General features: G+C 66.6%; 1 protein-coding gene across 2 annotated transcripts; it reads left to right on the top strand.

Moving 5' to 3' along the window:
• Positions 1-1,175: 1,175 nt before the first annotated feature.
• Positions 1,176-16,976, top strand: PTGER1 (prostaglandin E receptor 1). Of its 2 annotated transcripts, none has more exons than XM_044994545.1 (3): positions 1,176-1,279; positions 13,301-14,204; positions 15,503-16,976. In XM_044994545.1, the coding sequence occupies exons 2-3, from the start codon at positions 13,341-13,343 to the stop codon at positions 15,752-15,754; spliced, it is 1,116 nt and encodes a 371-aa protein (XP_044850480.1). In that variant the 5' UTR covers positions 1,176-1,279; positions 13,301-13,340; the 3' UTR covers positions 15,755-16,976. The 2 variants fall into 2 exon arrangements, with proteins under 2 accessions (XP_044850480.1, XP_044850479.1); XM_044994544.1 differs by lacking the exon at positions 1,176-1,279 and adding an exon at positions 12,280-12,544.
• Positions 16,977-16,993: the final 17 nt, after the last annotated feature.

Here is a 16,993-nt window from a genome sequence, read left to right as displayed (position 1 = left end):
GGCCCTGCTATTTACCTCTCTCCGCTTTGAAAACTGCCCATTTATTCTGACACTTTATTTCCTGTCTTTCAACCAGTTACTGATCCATGGGAGGCCCTGCCCTCTTATCCCATGACGGCTGACTTTGCTTAAGAGCCTTTGGTGAGGGACCTTATCAAAGGCTTTCTGAAAGTCCAAGTACACTATAGCCACTGGATCCCCCCTCTCCATGTTTGTTGACCCCCTCAAAGATCCTAATAGATTGGTGAGGCGTTATTTCCCTTTGCAAGAACCGTGTTGACTCTTTCCAAGATATTGTGTTTTCTAGGTGTGATCGTTCTGTTCTTTACTACAGTTTCAGCCAATTTGCCTGGTACTGAAGTTGGGCTAACCCGCCTGTACTTGCCAGGATCATTGCTGGGGCCTTTTAAAAAAATCAGCACCACATTAGCAAGCCACCAGTCAGCTGTCCGGAGGCTGCTTTATGTGGCAGGTTACATACCACAATTAGTAGTTCTGCAATTTCTTATTTTAGTTCCTTCTGAACTCCTGGGTGAATCCCATTTGGCCCTGGTGTCTTATTACTGGTCAATTTATCCCAAACTCACCTCTACTGACACCTCAGTCTGGGACAGGTCCTCAGATTTGTTCCCTACAAAGATGGGGTAAAAAAATCTGTCTGGGGATTGGTCCTGCTTTGAGCAGGAGGTTGGACTAGATGCCTCCTGAGGTCCCTTCCAACCCTGATATTCTATGATTCTATGGCCCAGGCACAGGAATCTCCCTCACGGCCTCTGCAGTGAAGACAGATTCAGAGAATCCATTTAGCGTCTCTGCAATGGCTTTGTTTTCCTTGCGTGCTCCTTTAGTTCCAGGATCAGCCAGTGAACCCACAGCTCGTTTGGCTTCCTGCGTCTCATGTACCTAAAACAATGTTTGCTGTTAGTTTTTGTCGACTTTTCCTAGTCGCTCTGCAAATACTTTTTCGCTCTAATTATACTTTTACACTTCACATGCCGGAGTTTATGTGTCTTTCTATTTCCCACTGTGGGATTTGCCATTGAATTTTTAAAGGACGCCTTTGGCTTCTAACTGCTGCTTTCACTCTGTTGTTTAGCCACCAGGGTGGTGGTGGGGGAGGGGGAGGGTTGTTGTTTTTTTATCCTCACACTGTTTTCTTTTTTCAATTGGGGCTACACATGTAGCTTGAGCCTCCGTGATGGTGTTTTTAAAAGGCTGCCATGCAGCTTGCAGGCGTTTCGCCCTTGGGACTGTTCCATTGACTGTCCGTTTAACTCAGGTTTGTGGCACTGCCGGGGGTGGGGGGGTGCAGGGAGGGGGGAGAGAATGTTCTTTGGTATTTGTCTTCCGCCCCCACCCCACAAGGATGTTCACTGTCATCACATTCTGGTTGCTGCTACCGAGAAGTTCAGCTCTGATATCCAGCCCCTTAGGAGCTGTCTGGTCCTTTTCTGGCCCTGGGGTGGGGGGGATTAGTTGGGGGATCCCCGTGTGGTCTCTCCTTTCTGCCCCCAGCTCATCTCAGTCCTTCCCCCATCTTGGAGCCGGTTGCAGGGCTCGGATTTCCTCAGCATCTCTCTCTGGGGCCCTGACCGGGGAGGGGTGGGGGGGGGGATGTTGGGCCTTACACAACCTCTCCCTGCCCCGCCCCCTGCACCCTGTCGCAATGCATCAAGCCGGGAGGCCCCAGGAGAAATTGCCCCACAGGGGCTACGTATCCGAGGGGGGCAGGAGAAAGGCTGCCCAGTCCCCTAGCGGGGAGGGGGTGAGTAACAGGTTCAACATGGACTCAGCTGCCCGCTACCCCTAGGGGGCGCTCTCCACTGGGATCGGCATGGGGCAGGGTGTGGGGAGGAGACCGCCAATAAAACCTGACCCCTCCACAGTGCCCCCCAGCACCTCCCCCCCAGCCAGGCTACCCCTTATCGGGGCTCTCAGGCCCCCTGCACCTCAGTCCTGTCCTGGGCACACAGGCCGTTGTGTGTTGGCTCCTACAGGGCCCTCAGGTCACATGGGGTGCAGAGCCGTTACCCCCATTACAGATGATGGGAAACCGAGGCACCAAGAGGACTCTGTCCCGCAGCATCACCCAGCAGGGCAGGGGCAGAGCTGGGAATAGAGCCCAGGTATCCTGATGCCCGAGCACTGGGCAGGGGATCCCTGTATAAACAACCCCCAGCCCCACCCCAGAGGTGGCTGCATCCCAGCAGTAGGTGAGGGATCCCTGTGTAATCTGTCTGTTGGGATCTGTCTGTTGCGTTGTCTAGTGCCTCAGAATTACGTGAAATTGTCATCTGCCCCCCCACCCCCCAGAACTCCTCCCCCTGTGGAAAACCCTCCACCATCCCCCCACTTACGCCCTGAGATGTTTGTGTTGCAGATATGATTCATCTGGGCCCTTAGCCAAGACCCCCCCTCCCGTCTGATGCCAGGAGCCAAGTCAATTCGGGGGGGGGGGCTCACCCCTTGCTGAGAGTGTTGGAGCTTGACCATAAACAGCCTGTCTGGATCTGCAGGGCAGGGGCTCAGCAGGGGGCACTTGCCCCTCGCTGTCATTGCTGGCCCCCAGCATGACCCTAGGGGGCGCTGTGCTGCAGGGAGCCGGGGGCTCAGTAGGGGGCGCCGTGCCGTGGGGAGGGGGGGCTCAGTAGGGGGCGCCGTGCTGCGGGGAGGGGGGGCTCAGTAGGGGGCGCCATGCCGCAGGGGGCTCAGTAGGGGGCGCTGTGCTGCAGGGAGTGGGGGTGGAGCGTGTCACCTGCTTCCCAGGGCACAGACCCAGACAGTCTGCGAGGGGCTGGGCGGGGGGGGGGGTCGGTCCCTGCTGGTGATCTGCTCCCAGTTTCCATTGTTGTTTGTATTGGAGACGCTTCACCCCCGGGGCAAGCCGGGCTGCTGCAGGGAGCGGGGGGGGGGACTCAGTGGGGGGGCGGGGGACATGCTGCAGGGAGCCCGGGGGGTTGTGGGACTCAGTGGAGGTGGGGGAGACATGCTGCAGGGAGCCCGGGGGGTTGTGGGGCTGGGGGGGAGCATGCTGCAGGGAGCCTGGGAGGGTTGGGGGGCTCGGAGGGGGTGTACAGGGGGGGCTCGGTGGGAGGGGGCTCTGCTCTGCTCTGCTCATGGCAGACCTGCCCCTGTACACACACCCGGGGCTGCATGTGTGTCGGGAGCGTTACCCTGGGGCCAGGCATCAGCTCAGTTCATTCTCTTCGGCCTCCCAAATGCCTCCCCCACCCATCCTGTTCTACTGCGCCGCCACGGGGCTGCCCCAGCCCAGAGCTGGCTGCATCACAGGGGGAGTGTCCCATGGCCCGCCAGGCTGCGTGGGAGTTATTCAGCAGAGCCTAGAGGCCTCTGGGGCCTTCCCCTTGGAGACGTCTGAGCCACAGAGCCAGCGGCTCAGGGCTGCCAAGGACTCTGACCCTGGCCCCCGCCCATGGCATGCAGCCAGGTTATGCCACCAGCCAGAGCCCCTCCTCCCCCGCAACCTGCCTCCCCCATCACAGCCCCCCCTGCAACTCGCCTCACCCCACCACAGCCCCCTGCAACTCCCCTCACCCCACCACAGCCCCCCCTGCAACCTCCCCCCACTACAGCCCCCCCTGCAACTCCCCTCACCCCACCACAGCCCCCCCTGCAACCTCCCCCCACTACAGCCCCCCCTGCAACTCCCCTCACCCCACCACAGCCCCCTGCAACCTGTCCCCACCCCACAACCTGCCTCTTGCCACAGACACCCCTCTCCACACACCCCCCAATCCGGGCACCAAATCAAAGGAAACGTGTCCCGCTGACAGGGTGACTCATTCACACATTCCAGCCCCCACCCCAGCTGGAATGGACTGGGCAGCCTGACAGAGAGAACAGCCCCCCTTCCCCCCAGCTCTGCCGATGCCCCTCAATCCTGACACCCAGCCCCCTGCTAGGCCTGCCCTGCTCCCCTCCCCCCCCCCAGCTCTGCCAGTGCCCCTCAATCCCGACCCGCAGCCCCCTGCTAGCCCAGCCCTGCCCCCCGGCTCTGCCAGTGCCCCTCAATCCCGACCCGCAGCCCCCTGCTAGCCCAGCCCTGCCCCCCCCAGCTCTGCCGGTGCCCCTCAATCCCGACCCCCAGCCCCTGCTAGCTCTGCCCCCCACCCCAGCTCTGCCAGTGCCCCTCAGTCCTGATCTGCTTCTTCTACTCTCTGACCTTCTGTCCCCTGATTCCGCTGGCCTGACTCAAGGTGGCTCAGACCTGCCCCGCGCCCCAGGCAGGACAGGTCCCTGGCTGGTACATTTTCCCTTCCCTAAACATTGCTGAGAAGCAGGAGAACCCAGCTCCCATTTGACCTGGAACTGCCACATGTTTGGCAGCCACCCCCTCACCCCCTCACCCCCCCGCCAGCGGGTCCTGGCCGCCGGCCCCTCCCTGCACCCCCAGCTGTGCGGGATCCAGGCGCCCGGCTTCAGCACCTGCGTGAGCTGCACATCCCAGTCCCAGGCCAGGTGAGCTCCATGCCCCCTCCCTCGCTGCCTTGGCCCGTGCGTGCCCCCCAGCCTTGTCCATGTGTCCCTGCCCTCCCCACGCCATGCACCATCCCTGCCCAGGCCCATGTATTCCCCCACTCTGCCCCATTCACCCCCCAGCCCAGCCCATGCGACCCCCAGCCTTGCCCTATGTGCCTCCGGTCCTTGCGCCCCCCCCCACTGCCCTAGCCCGTGTGCCCTGCTCCCCAGCATGTCCCCCCCCAAGCGCAGGAGGCTGCGTGATCTGTTTGTGCCAATGGGCCGTGTGTGAAAGGCCCTGCATGGGAGGCTGGGTCCTGGCATGGGTACAGCCCAGGGCAGATCCCCCAACCAGCAGCTCGCCCGGCCCCACATGAGCTCATGGCTGCTGGGAATGCGGCTCCGGAGCCAGCAGCCGCAGCTCCATTATCTCTGCATTACGGCGGCCTGCAGCCATTAGCGCTAATGGGCGCCGTGTGGGGTGGCTCTGCCAGGAAACGCCGCCAGCTGGAGCCTGGGTGCAGCAGGGCCTGGCGCAACGTCGCCCACGTCGTCCAGGAGGCTCCTGCCCCACACCCCACAGCGCCCCCTGCTGGCCGGGGCCGGGCTGGTGCGAGCCCTCCCTGCAGCGTGGGAGGAGTCACGGTGCTGGGCTGCAGCTCTGGGCCTGGGCTGGGAACTGGGGACACTGGGGTCCCCCCAGGTCCTGATTCCACCCACCTCCACTACCAGCCACCCCCTCTCCCCTGCCCGCTTTGCCCCCAGCCTGGCCCATCCCACCCAGTGTCCCTGGCTCACCCTGCAGTGCCAGGAACCATCCCACCCCGCCACACACACACAGACCTGGCTCTGCTCAGCCCCATGGGACTCGATTCCTGGGTGCTCAGTGGTTTTCCACAGACCTGTTGGGGGACGAGGGGATCTGTTACTTCCCCCATGACCCCCTCCCTACCCCTGCCCTCCTCTCCCCACCCCCATAGTCCCCTGCCTCCCTCCCTCCGCTGTAACTCCTCCTTCCCCACACCCCCTTAGGGCCCCTCCCCCAGGGCTGCCCAGAGGATTCAGGGGGCCTGGGGTCTTCGGCGGCGGGTCCCGGGGCGGAAGAACCCCCCGCTGCCTAATTGCCACCAAAGATCCACCCCGGGACCCACCGCCGAAGTGCCGGAAGGACCCCCCGCCGCGGGTCTTCGGGGCACTTCGGCAGCAGGTCCTGGAGTGGAAGGACCCTCCCCCCACCGCCGAATTGCCAACGAGAGTTTTCTGGGGCCCCCGGAGGGAGTGAAGTACCCCGCTCCAGGGGGCCCAGAAACCTCTCGTGGGGGCCCCTGCGAGGCCTGGGGCAAATTGCCCCTCTTCCCCCCCCCCTGCCCTCCCCCAGCTGTCCCTGACACCCTCCCCCTTCCCATCACCCAACACCAAGGACAAGCCCCCAAAGCCTTGGCTGGGGTGGGGTGCACACGTAGGGGCTATTGCAGCTGGCCCTGTCGGAGGCAGGATACCGGGTAGATGAGCCCATTCCTGGGTCGTTATGTTCACAGCGCCATGGCCCCCTCAGCCCAGGAACCATGAGAGGCTGATAACCCGCAAGGGGCCGCAGTATCCCCCTGCCAGGTGCTGGGCTCAGCGTCGCCCTCCCGGGGCTTAGCCTGGGTCTGCACACTGGCTAGTGTAGCTGGAACCCACCCCCGAGTCCCGCGGGCTCCCCATCCCAGAATGCACTGCTCCCCCTTGCAGTGCTTCTCACCTCCTGCTGCTGCGTGACGGGCGAGCAGCCTGGATTCTCCCACAATGCACGTGGCCAAATGGTCGTTGGGGCGGAGGCATAAGGACGATGTGGGCACCAGGCCTGCCCAGAGCCGGCGCTCGCTCACCTAGGGTTGTGCCCCTAACCCCAGCACCTGCTCAGCACAGGGGCATCGGGGACGGACATGGGCACCTGCCCTGCCATGGACGGGGCCCCGCTGGGGCAGGACTCACATGGCTGCCAGCATGGCACTGGCCCCCTGTGTCCCCTAAGGGGAGGGTCCCACCCCTGCTCCGAGTCCCACCTGCTGCCTTGCCAGGCACCAGGGGAAGGGGTGGCCAGGGGAGACCCTGCTGGGGGCTGGTCATCAGAGCAACTGGCTGGTGTTCATGGCTCCACACAATGGGTCAGCCTGGCTGCTGTTCATGGCTCCACACAACACTAGCCCCATTCACAGCTAGCTGGCCCGCTCTGTCCCTGACCCCAGCCGGCCCCATCTGTCCCCGTCCCTAGCCGGCCCGGTCTGTCCCTGTCCACAGCCGGCCCTGTCTGTCCCCATCCCCAGCTGGCCCGGTCTGTCCCCGTCCCCAGCCAGACCCATCTGTCCCCGTCCCCGTCCCCATCCCCAGCCAGCCCCGTCTATCCCCATCCCCAGCCGGCCCGTTCTGTCCCTGTCCCCAGCCAGCCCCATCTATCTCCATCCCCAGCCAGTCCTGTTTGTCCCTGTCCCCAGCCACCTCGGTGTGTCCCCGTCCCCAGCCAGCCCCGTCCCCAGCCAGCCCCATCTAGCCCCTTACCCCACCCCCCAGCTATTGCTTGATCTGTCAATTTAGACCTGTGTCTGTCTCTCTCCTGAGCTTTGCTAAGATATTGTCAAGAGCTGGTAGAACTCTTGGTGTGTGCTGGGTCCTGGGCTGTGCCAGGGCGGTGGGTCTGGGCGTAGGGCCGGAGATATGGTGGGCGGTGGGTCTGGGCGTAGGGCCGGAGATATGCCGGGGCGGTGGGGCTGGGCCTAGGGCCGGAGATATGCCGGGGCGGTGGGGCTGGGCGTAAGGCCGGAGATATGCCGGGGCAGTGGGGCTGGGTGTAGGGCCGGAGATATGCCGAGGCGGTGGGGCTGTGCCTAGGGCTGGAGATATGCCGGGGCGGTGGGTCTGGGCGTAAGGCCTGACATATGCTGGGGCGGTGGGGCTGCGCGTAGGGCCGGAGATATGCCGGGGCAGTGGGTCTGGGCATAGGGCCGGAGATATGCCGAGGCGGTGGGGCTGGGCGTAGGGCCGGAGATATGCCGGGGCGGTGGGGCTGGGCGTCGGGCCGGAGATATGCCGGGCGGTGGGGCTGGGCGTAGGGCCGGAGATATGCGGGGGCGGTGGGGCTGGGCGTAGGGCCGGAGATATGCCGGGCGGTGGGGCTGGGCGTAGGGCCGGAGATATGCCGGGGCGGTGAGGCTGGGCATAGGGCCAGAGATATGCCCGGGGGGTGGGGCTGGGCGTAGGGCCGGAGATATGCCGGGCGGTGGGGCTGGGCGTAGGGCCGGAGATATGCCGGGGCGGTGGGGCTGGGCGTAGGGCCGGAGATATGCCGGGCGGTGGGGCTGGGCGTAGGGCCGGAGATATGCTGGGCGGTGGGGCTGGGCGTAGGGCCGGAGATATGCCCGGGGGGTGGGGCTGGGCGTAGGGCCGGAGATATGCCGGGGGGGTGGGGCTGGGCGTAGGGCCGGAGATATGCCGGGCGGTGGGGCTGGGCGTAGGGCCGGAGATATGCCGGGCGGTGGGGCTGGGCGTAGGGCCGGAGATATGCCGGGCGGTGGGGCTGAGCGTAGGGCCGGAGATATGCCGGGGAGGGAGTGGGGCTGAGGCTGAGTGTAGGGCCGGAGATATGCCGGGGGGGTGGGGCTGGGCGTAGGGCCGGAGATATGGCGGGGCAGTGGGTCTGGGCGTAGGGCCGGAGATATGCGGGGCGGTGGGGCTGGGCGTCGGGCCGGAGATATGCCGGGCAGTGGGGCTGGGCGTCGGGCCGGAGATATGCCGGGCAGTGGGGCTGGGCGTAGGGCCGGAGATATGCCGGGCAGTGGGGCTGGGCGTCGGGCCGGAGATATGCCGGGCGGTGGGGCTGGGCGTAGGGCCGGAGATATGCCCGGCGGGTGGGGCTGGGCATAGGGCCGGAGATATGCCAGGGCGGTGGGGCTGGGCGTAGGGCCGGAGATATGCCGGGCGGTGGGGCTGGGCGTAGGGCCGGAGATATGCCGGGCGGTGGGGCTGGGCGTAGGGCCGGAGATATGCCGGGGCGGTGGGGCTGGGCGTAGGGCCGGAGATATGCCGGGGCGGTGGGGCTGGGCGTAGGGCCGGAGATATGCCGGGCGGTGGGGCTGGGCGTAGGGCCGGAGATATGCGGGGCGGTGGGGCTGGGCGTCGGGCCGGAGATATGCGGGGCGGTGGGGCTGGGCGTAGGGCCGGAGATATGCCGGGCGGTGGGGCTGGGCGTAGGGCCGGAGATATGCCGGGCGGTGGGGCTGGGCGTAGGGCCGGAGATATGCCGGGCGGTGGGGCTGGGCGTCGGGCCGGAGATATGCCGGGCGGTGGGTCTGGGCGTGGGGCCGGAGATATGCCGGGCGGTGGGGCTGGGCGTAGGGCCGGAGATATGCCGGGCGGTGGGGCTGGGCGTAGGGCCGGAGATATGCCGGGGGGGTGGGGCTGGGCGTGGGGCCGGAGATATGCCGGGCGGTGGGGCTGGGCGTAGGGCCGGAGATATGCCGGGCGGTGGGGCTGGGCGTCGGGCCGGAGATATGCCGGGGGGGTGGGGCGGGGCGGGGGGCCGGAGATATGCCGGGCGGTGGGGCTGGGCCTAGGGCCGGAGATATGCCGGGCGGTGGGGCTGGGCGTCGGCCCGGAGATATGCCGGGCGGTGGGGCTGGGCGTGGGGCCGGAGATATGCCGGGCGGTGGGGCTGGGCCTAGGGCCGGAGATATGCCGGGCGGTGGGGCTGGGCGTCGGCCCGGAGATATGCCGGGCGGTGGGTCTGGGCGTCGGGCCGGAGATATGCGGGGCGGTGGGGCTGGGCGTAGGGCCGGAGATATGCCGGGGGGGTGGGGCTGGGCATAAGGCCGGAGATATGCCGGGGGGGTGGGGCTGGGCGTGGGGCCGGAGATATGCCGGGCGGTGGGGCTGGGCGTAGGGCCGGAGATATGCCGGGCGGTGGGGCTGGGCGTAGGGCCGGAGATATGCCGGGCGGTGGGGCTGGGCGTAGGGCCGGAGATATGCCGGGGCGGTGGGGCTGGGCGTAGGGCCGGAGATATGCCGGGGCGGTGGGGCTGGGCGTCGGCCCGGAGATATGCCGGGCGGTGGGTCTGGGCGTCGGGCCGGAGATATGCGGGGCGGTGGGGCTGGGCGTAGGGCCGGAGATATGCCGGGGGGGTGGGGCTGGGCATAAGGCCGGAGATATGCCAGGGCGGTGGGGCTGGGCGTAGGGCCGGAGATATGCCGGGCGGTGGGGCTGGGCGTAGGGCCGGAGATATGCCGGGCGGTGGGGCTGGGCGTCGGGCCGGAGATATGCCGGGGGGGTGGGGCTGGGCGTAGGGCCGGAGATATGCCGGGCGGTGGGGCTGGGCGTAGGGCCGGAGATATGCCGGGGCGGTGGGGCTGGGCGTCGGGCCGGAGATATGCCGGGCGGTGGGGCTGGGCGTAGGGCCGGAGATATGCCGGGCGGTGGGGCTGGGCGTAGGGCCGGAGATATGCCGGGCGGTGGGGCTGGGCGTAGGGCCGGAGATATGCCGGGCGGTGGGGCTGGGCGTAGGGCCGGAGATATGCCGGGGCGGTGGGGCTGGGCGTCGGGCCGGAGATATGCCGGGCGGTGGGGCTGGGCGTAGGGCCGGAGATATGCCGGGCGGTGGGGCTGGGCTGGGCCTGTTGACAGTCACCATGTTGCTCTTGGGGCCGGTTTCCTCCCCAGGCAGCACAGTGGCAGCGCGGGCAGCAGGGGGCTCAGTGCCTGGGGGTGCCTGGACCCAGCAGGCCGGGGGAGCCACTGGACTCTTCCCAGGCAGCGATCAGAGCTTGGGGCCATGGCAGCCCCCGGTGGTTTCAATTCTCCTGCTCTGAGGCACCAGGACCTGCAGGCGCCCAGGGACCTGTCTGGGCTGGAGCTGCTCAGATCTCACTGGGCTGGGGGTAAACAGTGACTGGCAGGGACTGACGCCACCCACAGGCCTCATGCAGGTCTCCTTCCCTCCCTGGCCTAGAGGTCGGTCAGCTGAAAGGTCTCGGGGCTCTTTAAAGGGGGGCTGGGAGCCAGGACTCCTGGGTTCTATCTGCAGCCCCGGGAGGGGAGTGGGGGCTACTGGTTAAAGCAGGGGGCTGGGAGCCAGGACTCCTGGGTTCTATCCCCAGCCCCAGGAGGGGAGTGGGGGCTACTGGTTAAAGCAGGGGGGCTGGGACTCAGGACTCCTCGGTTCTATTCCCGGCTCTGGGAGAGGCGTGCGGACAGGACAGGCTGGGTCGTTGGGTGACTTTCCCCTGGGGCACAGCATCTCTGCAGTGTTTTGTAACCCGCCTGGGGTAATGACACAGCAGGGGCTGCTGGGCCACCTTGCTGGCCCCAGGCACTGTCCTTGGCATCTAATGGCTGCAGTGCCCCACGGGGAACAGGCCTTCAACCCATGTGGCTCCAGAGTGCCCGAGCGCCGAGCAGCCCTGACACCCAGGGGTTGGGTGAGGTCAGAGGCTCCAGCCAGAGCAGAGCAATGGTCCATCTCAGCCTGGATTGAAGGACAGTGTTGCCTAGGGGATAGAGCACTAGGACTCAGGACACCTGGGTTCTGTTCCTGACTGCCTGTGGGCAAGTCCTTTCCCCTCGCTGCATCTCATTGTGCCTGGCCAGCCCCCCTGCCACGCCCAGGGCAGGAATGTGTCACCTCCCTGCGTCTGTGGGTCAGTGAGCTCAGTTCCATCAGCCCTGGTATCCCTCCACCCCTGCAGAGTCCGCAGCCCCAGTGCGTAGCATGCTGCATACAGTGTGCCTGCTATGACTCTCCATGAACTGGGGCAGGATGGGCAGCAGACAGGTTCCAGTGCCATGGGGCTAGGTGCTATAGGGGACGTGGCCTGGGCAGGGTGGCACAGGACACACACCGTAGGCAGGGGCAGGGTGGCATGGGACAAGGTGCCATAGGAGATATGCCCTAGGCAGAATGGCTCAGGGGTTGTGGCATGGGGCATGGTGCCATAGGAGACATGGCAAGGGCAGGGTGACAGGGGGCAGAGTGCCATAGGGGACACACCCTGCAGGCAGGGGCAGGGTGGCATGGGGCAGGGTGATGTAAGGGACACACTCTGCAGGCAGGGGCAGGATGACACGGGGCAGGGTGACGTAAGGGACACTTCAGGCAGGGGCAGGGTGGCACGGGGCAGGGTGACGTTAGGGACAATCTGCAGGCAGGGGCAGGGTGGCACGGGGCAGGGTGACGTTAGGGACACACTACAGGCAGGGGCAGGGTGGCATGGGGCAGGGTGACGTAAGGGACACACCCTGCAGGCAGGGGCAGGATGGCATGGGGCAGGGTGACGTAAGGGACACTCTGCAGGCAGGGGCAGGATGGCACGGGGCAGGGTGACGTTAGGGACACACACTGCAGGCAGGGGCAGGATGGCATGGGGCAGGGTGGTGTAAGGGACACACTCTGCAGGCAGGGGCAGGGTGGCATGGGGCAGGGGGCACAGGACACACCCCATAGGCAGGGGTAGGGGGACACTTCCCATACACAGGGTGGCGCGTGCCGGGAACACGGAACAAGCCAGAGGGTCCCAGCTGGCTCCAGCGCCGGGTACCGGGCACCCCGTCCAGCCCAGCACCGGGCCGCTTGGCAGCAGGGGTCACCCCTGCCCCTCCCTGGGAGGTGGGGGGGCGGGAGCCCGTGCGCTGAGCTGGGCACGGGGGTGGGGGCGCCCCCTGGCGGCGGCCCGGCGCTCACCCCCCCCGCGGACGGAGGGGGCCGGGCGCAGGGGGGCGCTCCCGAGCTCGGCGCTCCGGTCCCTGCGCACGGCCGGCCGGGGAGGCAGAGCGCAGCGCGGCGAGGAGCGGCGGGACCCGGGGCTGGGACTCGCCCCACCGGGGAAGGCGGCTGCCGAGGCGCGGGGCGGGGGGGGGGTCTCCGAGCGGCTCCCGAGCCCAGCGGCCCCCGACGGGGCGTCGATCCCTCGGCCGGGGCGGCTCCGTCTCTGCCCCGTTCGCAGCCGGGACGGGGCGCCCGGGGCCCGGACGCGCGGTCCCTTCGGAGGGAGCGATCCGGCCGCTTGGGAGTGGGGCGCGGGGGAGCCCCTGAGCACGGTAAGGGGGCGCGGGCCCCACGGGGCCTTCTCGGGGGGGCGCCCCGGGGGTCCGGGCTGCTGGCCTCGGAATGGGGGGGGCTGATGGGGGGGGCGAATGAAAGAGAACCTGCCCCCACCCGGTCCCGACCGGGGCCGGTGCTGAGCGCCCATCTGCTCTTTGTCCGGAGAAGGGGGGGGGGTCTGGGTGCCAGGACCCCGGGTTCATTCTCCTGCTCGGGGGCGGGGGTCTAGATCGAGGGAAGGGGGGTTTCTGGGAGTCAGGACTCCTGGGTTCTCCTCTCTCTGCTCCCCCAAGAGTCACCCCCGGGCTCTGTCCAGCCCAGCGTCCCAGTGCCAGGGGGTGTCTCCCGTGGGGTCACACGGGGCTCCCCGGGGAGCTCAGGCTCAGGGGAGGGCAGGTGGCAGGAGGGGCCAGTCCTGCTCCTTGGTGCCAGTCCGCAGGGGCACCCTGGGCTCCAGCAGCGCTGCCCTGACTGCCCTGGGTTCAAATGTCCTGAAAGTTGGGTGACCCCCACAGAGCCGGGAAACGTGCCCCGATTCCCCCATTGCCTCCCCCCAGCTCCAAACTGCTGCCCCCACCCCAGCAGGCTGAGCGGGGGAGGAACTGAGAGCCCACAGCTCCCTCTGGAACCAGCAGAGGGCACCTCCCTCAGTGTGGGGGACTGTGTGGCTCAGCCCCCAGCGCGTGGGGGCATTGCTGGGGCCCAGTGGCAGTGACTCTCCCCTGATGCCCATCTCTCTCCCCCCCCACCAGATGTCCATGCCTGGTGCCAGCTGCAGACCCTGCTGAGAAGATGTTCACCTGCCACCCGCCCAATGTCTCCCTGCTGGGGGGGCCCAGCAGTGCCGGGGCACCCCTCCCCATGCCTGTCAGTGGCTTGCTGCCGGGGAACTCCTCGGAGTGCCGAGTGGAGCCACTGAAGCAGCCCCTGCCCTCGCCGGCCATGCCCATCTTCTCCATGACGCTGGGCGCTGTCTCCAACATGGTGGCCCTGGCCATCCTGGTGCAGTCCTACGCCCGCTTCCGGCGCCGCTCCAAGGCCACCTTCCTGCTCTTCGCCAGCAGCCTGGTCATCACGGACTTCGCCGGGCACGTCATCCCGGGCGCCTTCGTGCTGCGGCTCTACGCCACCCGGCAGAAATGGGACGCCATGGACAACACCGGTGCCATGTGCCAGTTCTTTGGCGCCTGCATGGTCTTCTTCGGCCTGTGCCCGCTCTTCCTGGGCTGCGTCATGGCGGTGGAGCGCTGCGTGGGGGTGACGCGCCCGCTGCTCCACGCCTCGCTGGTCACCTCTGTCCGGACCAAACTCACGCTGCTGGGGCTCTGGGCCTCCGCCCTGGGCATTGCCCTGCTGCCCATCTTCAGCTTCGGCAGCTACACCATCCAGCACTCGTGCACCTGGTGCTTCATCAAGGTGCAGCCGGCGGAGAGCTGGTGCGAGGTGACCTTTGCTTTGCTCTTCTCCCTGCTGGGCCTGGCCTCCCTGCTGGTCGCCCTGGTCTGCAACACCCTGAGCGGGCTCAGCCTGGTGCGGGCGCGGCTGCGGGCCGAGCGCAAATGTGGGCAGCGGCGCGCCAAGGCCCATGACATCGAGATGGTGGTGCAGCTGGTGGGCATCATGGTCGTTTCCTGCATCTGCTGGAGCCCTATCCTGGTGCGTGAGGGGGTAGGGTGGGGGTCCTCCCAGTGCCACGGATGCAGTGGGAAGGTCACCCCAGGAGCGCAGGGTTGGAGGGGTTTCCTTACAGGTCAGGGTGCAAGGGGGTTCCCCATGGGTGCAGAGTTGGAGGGGTTTCCCTGGGGGTCAGGGTGCAGGGGGGTTCCCCGTGGGTGCAGGGTACAGGGTGGCTCCTTGGGGGTCAGGATGAAGGGGGGTTTCCCGTGAGTGCAAGATTAGGGGTCTCTCTGCAGGGACAGGGTGCAGTGTGTGGGTGTTCTCCATGGGTGCAGGGCTTGGGGAGGTCTCCCTGGGGGGGTCAGGGTGCAGGGAGGGCTCAAAATGGGTGTAGGGTTGGGGGTTCTCTCTGCAGGGACAAGGAACACTGAGGGGGTTCCCCATGGGTGCTGGGTTTTGGGGTTCCCTGGGGGGCTGGGGTTCTCCATGGGTGCAGGGTTTGGAGGTTCTCTGGGTGGACAGGTTGTTCTCCAGGGGTGCAGGGTTTGGGGGCTCCCTGGGGGAAAGGTGGGTTCCCTATGGGTGCAGGGTTTAGGGGTTCCCAGGGGGAAAGGTGGGTTCCCTGTGGGTGCAGGGTTTGGGGGTTCCCAAGGGTGATGGGGGGGTTCCCCATGGGTTCAGGGCGTTCGCTGGGGGCTACAGTGGTATTCCCCGTGGGTGCAGGATTTGGGGGGGTTCTCTGGGGGGGATGGGGGGTTCCCCTTGGGTGCCGGGTTTATCCTCAGCCCCTCTCCCCATGGGGGCTGCCCTAGAAAAGGCTGGTGCTGGCCGGGTGGTGGTGGGGAGCCCAGGTGATGCAGGAGCCCCAGTCGGCACCATCCTGATTGTCCCCTGCAGCCCCCGGACCCTGACCTCGGGGGAGGTTGGAGGCAGGGGCAGGTGTATCTGCGCAGCGGATTCCGCGGGGGCGGGGCCTAGGCTGATACAGCAGCGCCCTCGTGTGGCTGGTAACTGCACTTGGCTCTCGCTGTATATACTGCTGGGTCCCCCCAAACTGGCTGGGGTGGGGGGGATTAGGTTGAAGGTGGGTCAGGTTGGGAGGGGGCTGTTGGGGGATTCAGGTTAGGAGGGAGAGGGGGTTGTTTGGGGGATTCAGGTTGTGGGGATCGGGCTGTTGGGGGTTCAGGTTGGGAGGGGATGGGGCTGTTGGGGGGGGCTCAGATTGAGGGGTCAGTCCCAGAGATTTAGGGCCAGAGAAGGGGCAAGGGGCCGGAGTCAAGCCCCACCCAAGCCCCTGGGCGCCCCCCATCACCGCCGTGTCCCTCCCTCCCCTGCAGATCTTCGTGGCGCTGGCGGTGGGCGACAAGGCCGGCGCGCTGCACTACCAGCGCCTGCTGTTCCTGGGCGTGCGCCTGGCCTCCTGGAACCAGATCCTGGACCCCTGGGTGTACATCCTGCTGCGCCGGGCCGTGCTGCGCAAGCTGTACCGGGTGCTGTGCCGCCAGCCCCCGGGCAAGGGCAGCCGCTTCGAGCGCTGGGAGGTCAGCTCCTTCCAGAGCTCCGACCGCAGCATGGTTGGCCGCTCGTAGGGGCCCGGCCGGACAAGACATGGCGGCTGCCCCCAGCCCCCGTGCCCCTGGCAGGGCCTTGGCACCAGCGCCTGCTGGAGACACACTCGGGGGGATGTTGGATGCCACCAGGTCGGACGATGGCGCCGCACCCGCCTGCAGATGTGGCAGGAGCTGAGCCAGATGCAAATGGAATCAGGGGGGTGGGGGGATGTCCTAATCCTGCTTCCCTGCCTGCAGCAATGGCGCTGCCGGGGCCGACCCTGCTGCTGGCTCAAAGCAGGAGGCACCCTGGAAATGGGGTGTGTGGGCATGGCGGGGGCACAATGCCATGGTGAAATGCAGGAGTGGTGGTGCAGGGTGGCTTGTGCTAAGAGGGCCTTGCCTGAGAGGTAGCTGGGTCTAGTGGTTATGCCCTCAGCCTGCGCATCAGGACACTGCGGTTCTGAGCAAACCGTGGCTTTAGGGGAGCTCAGGGCCTGGATCTCTCTGGGGAAGCAGCATATTGAACCAAGCTTAACATTTGGGGAAACTGAGGCACAATGAAAGGCGGCGATGGCACCAGTCTCGCAGGGCCCACCTGCTGCCTTGGCTGAATCCATTCTGCCTCCCTCAGCCCCCTGGAGGGGATTCGCCTTCACTTCCCGGCCTGGCGTGGGCAGTATTGGGATGCAGCTGTTAGAAAGCTGCTGTGCCCCACCCCAGAGGTGACTGCATCCCAGTGCTGGGCAAGGGTTTCCCGTATGAAGAGCCCCCCCCCCCCCACCCAGAGTGGCTGCGGCTTCATGGAGCTGTGCATAGTGCTCTCAACCCAGGGGACAGCTTCCCCCTTGCAGGCCACCCTCCCTGTTCACGGGCCCCAGCTGAGCCCCCTGCCCCCAGGCTGAGCTGGAGTGGCAAGTATTTGAGGGGGGGCAGGTTGGGAATAAGCCCCCACTGGATGTGGGGGTGGAGGTAAAGGTACCTGGGAGGGGCTCTGCTCCCTTCCCCAAGGGGCTGGTGCCATTCCCAGGATGGTCGGGGAGATGCCCCTCACCCCCATTCTGCCACCAGCCCCCCAGCTCCACTCCACTCCCCTAGGCCTTGCATGGGGCCAGCCAACATCTGCAGAGCTCCAGGACATGGAGGGGGGCTGGAGAGGGGTCAGACGTGAGCCCCCAATGGCCACAGGGAAAGCCGGGGTGGGGGGATGCTGGCCCCAAGCTGGGTGTTCATTTCCCAGCATGCCACGGGGCCGCGCTAGGGGTTCTGTACAATAAA

Source organism: Mauremys mutica, chromosome 20 (genome assembly GCF_020497125.1).
Source record: "Mauremys mutica isolate MM-2020 ecotype Southern chromosome 20, ASM2049712v1, whole genome shotgun sequence".
Lineage (NCBI taxonomy): Eukaryota > Metazoa > Chordata > Testudines > Geoemydidae > Mauremys > Mauremys mutica.
Note: the sequence above shows the minus strand (reverse complement) of the source record. Positions and strands in the feature narration are given on the sequence as shown.

Bases quoted from the DNA above. Each gene is read 5' to 3' on its own strand.
- PTGER1 (XM_044994545.1), top strand. From the start codon at position 13,341: ATGTTCACCTGCCACCCGCCCAATGTCTCCCTGCTGGGGGGGCCCAGC. The intron at 14,205-15,502 runs GTGCGTGAGGGG...CCTCCCCTGCAG, and splicing joins TCTGCTGGAGCCCTATCCTG to ATCTTCGTGGCGCTGGCGGT.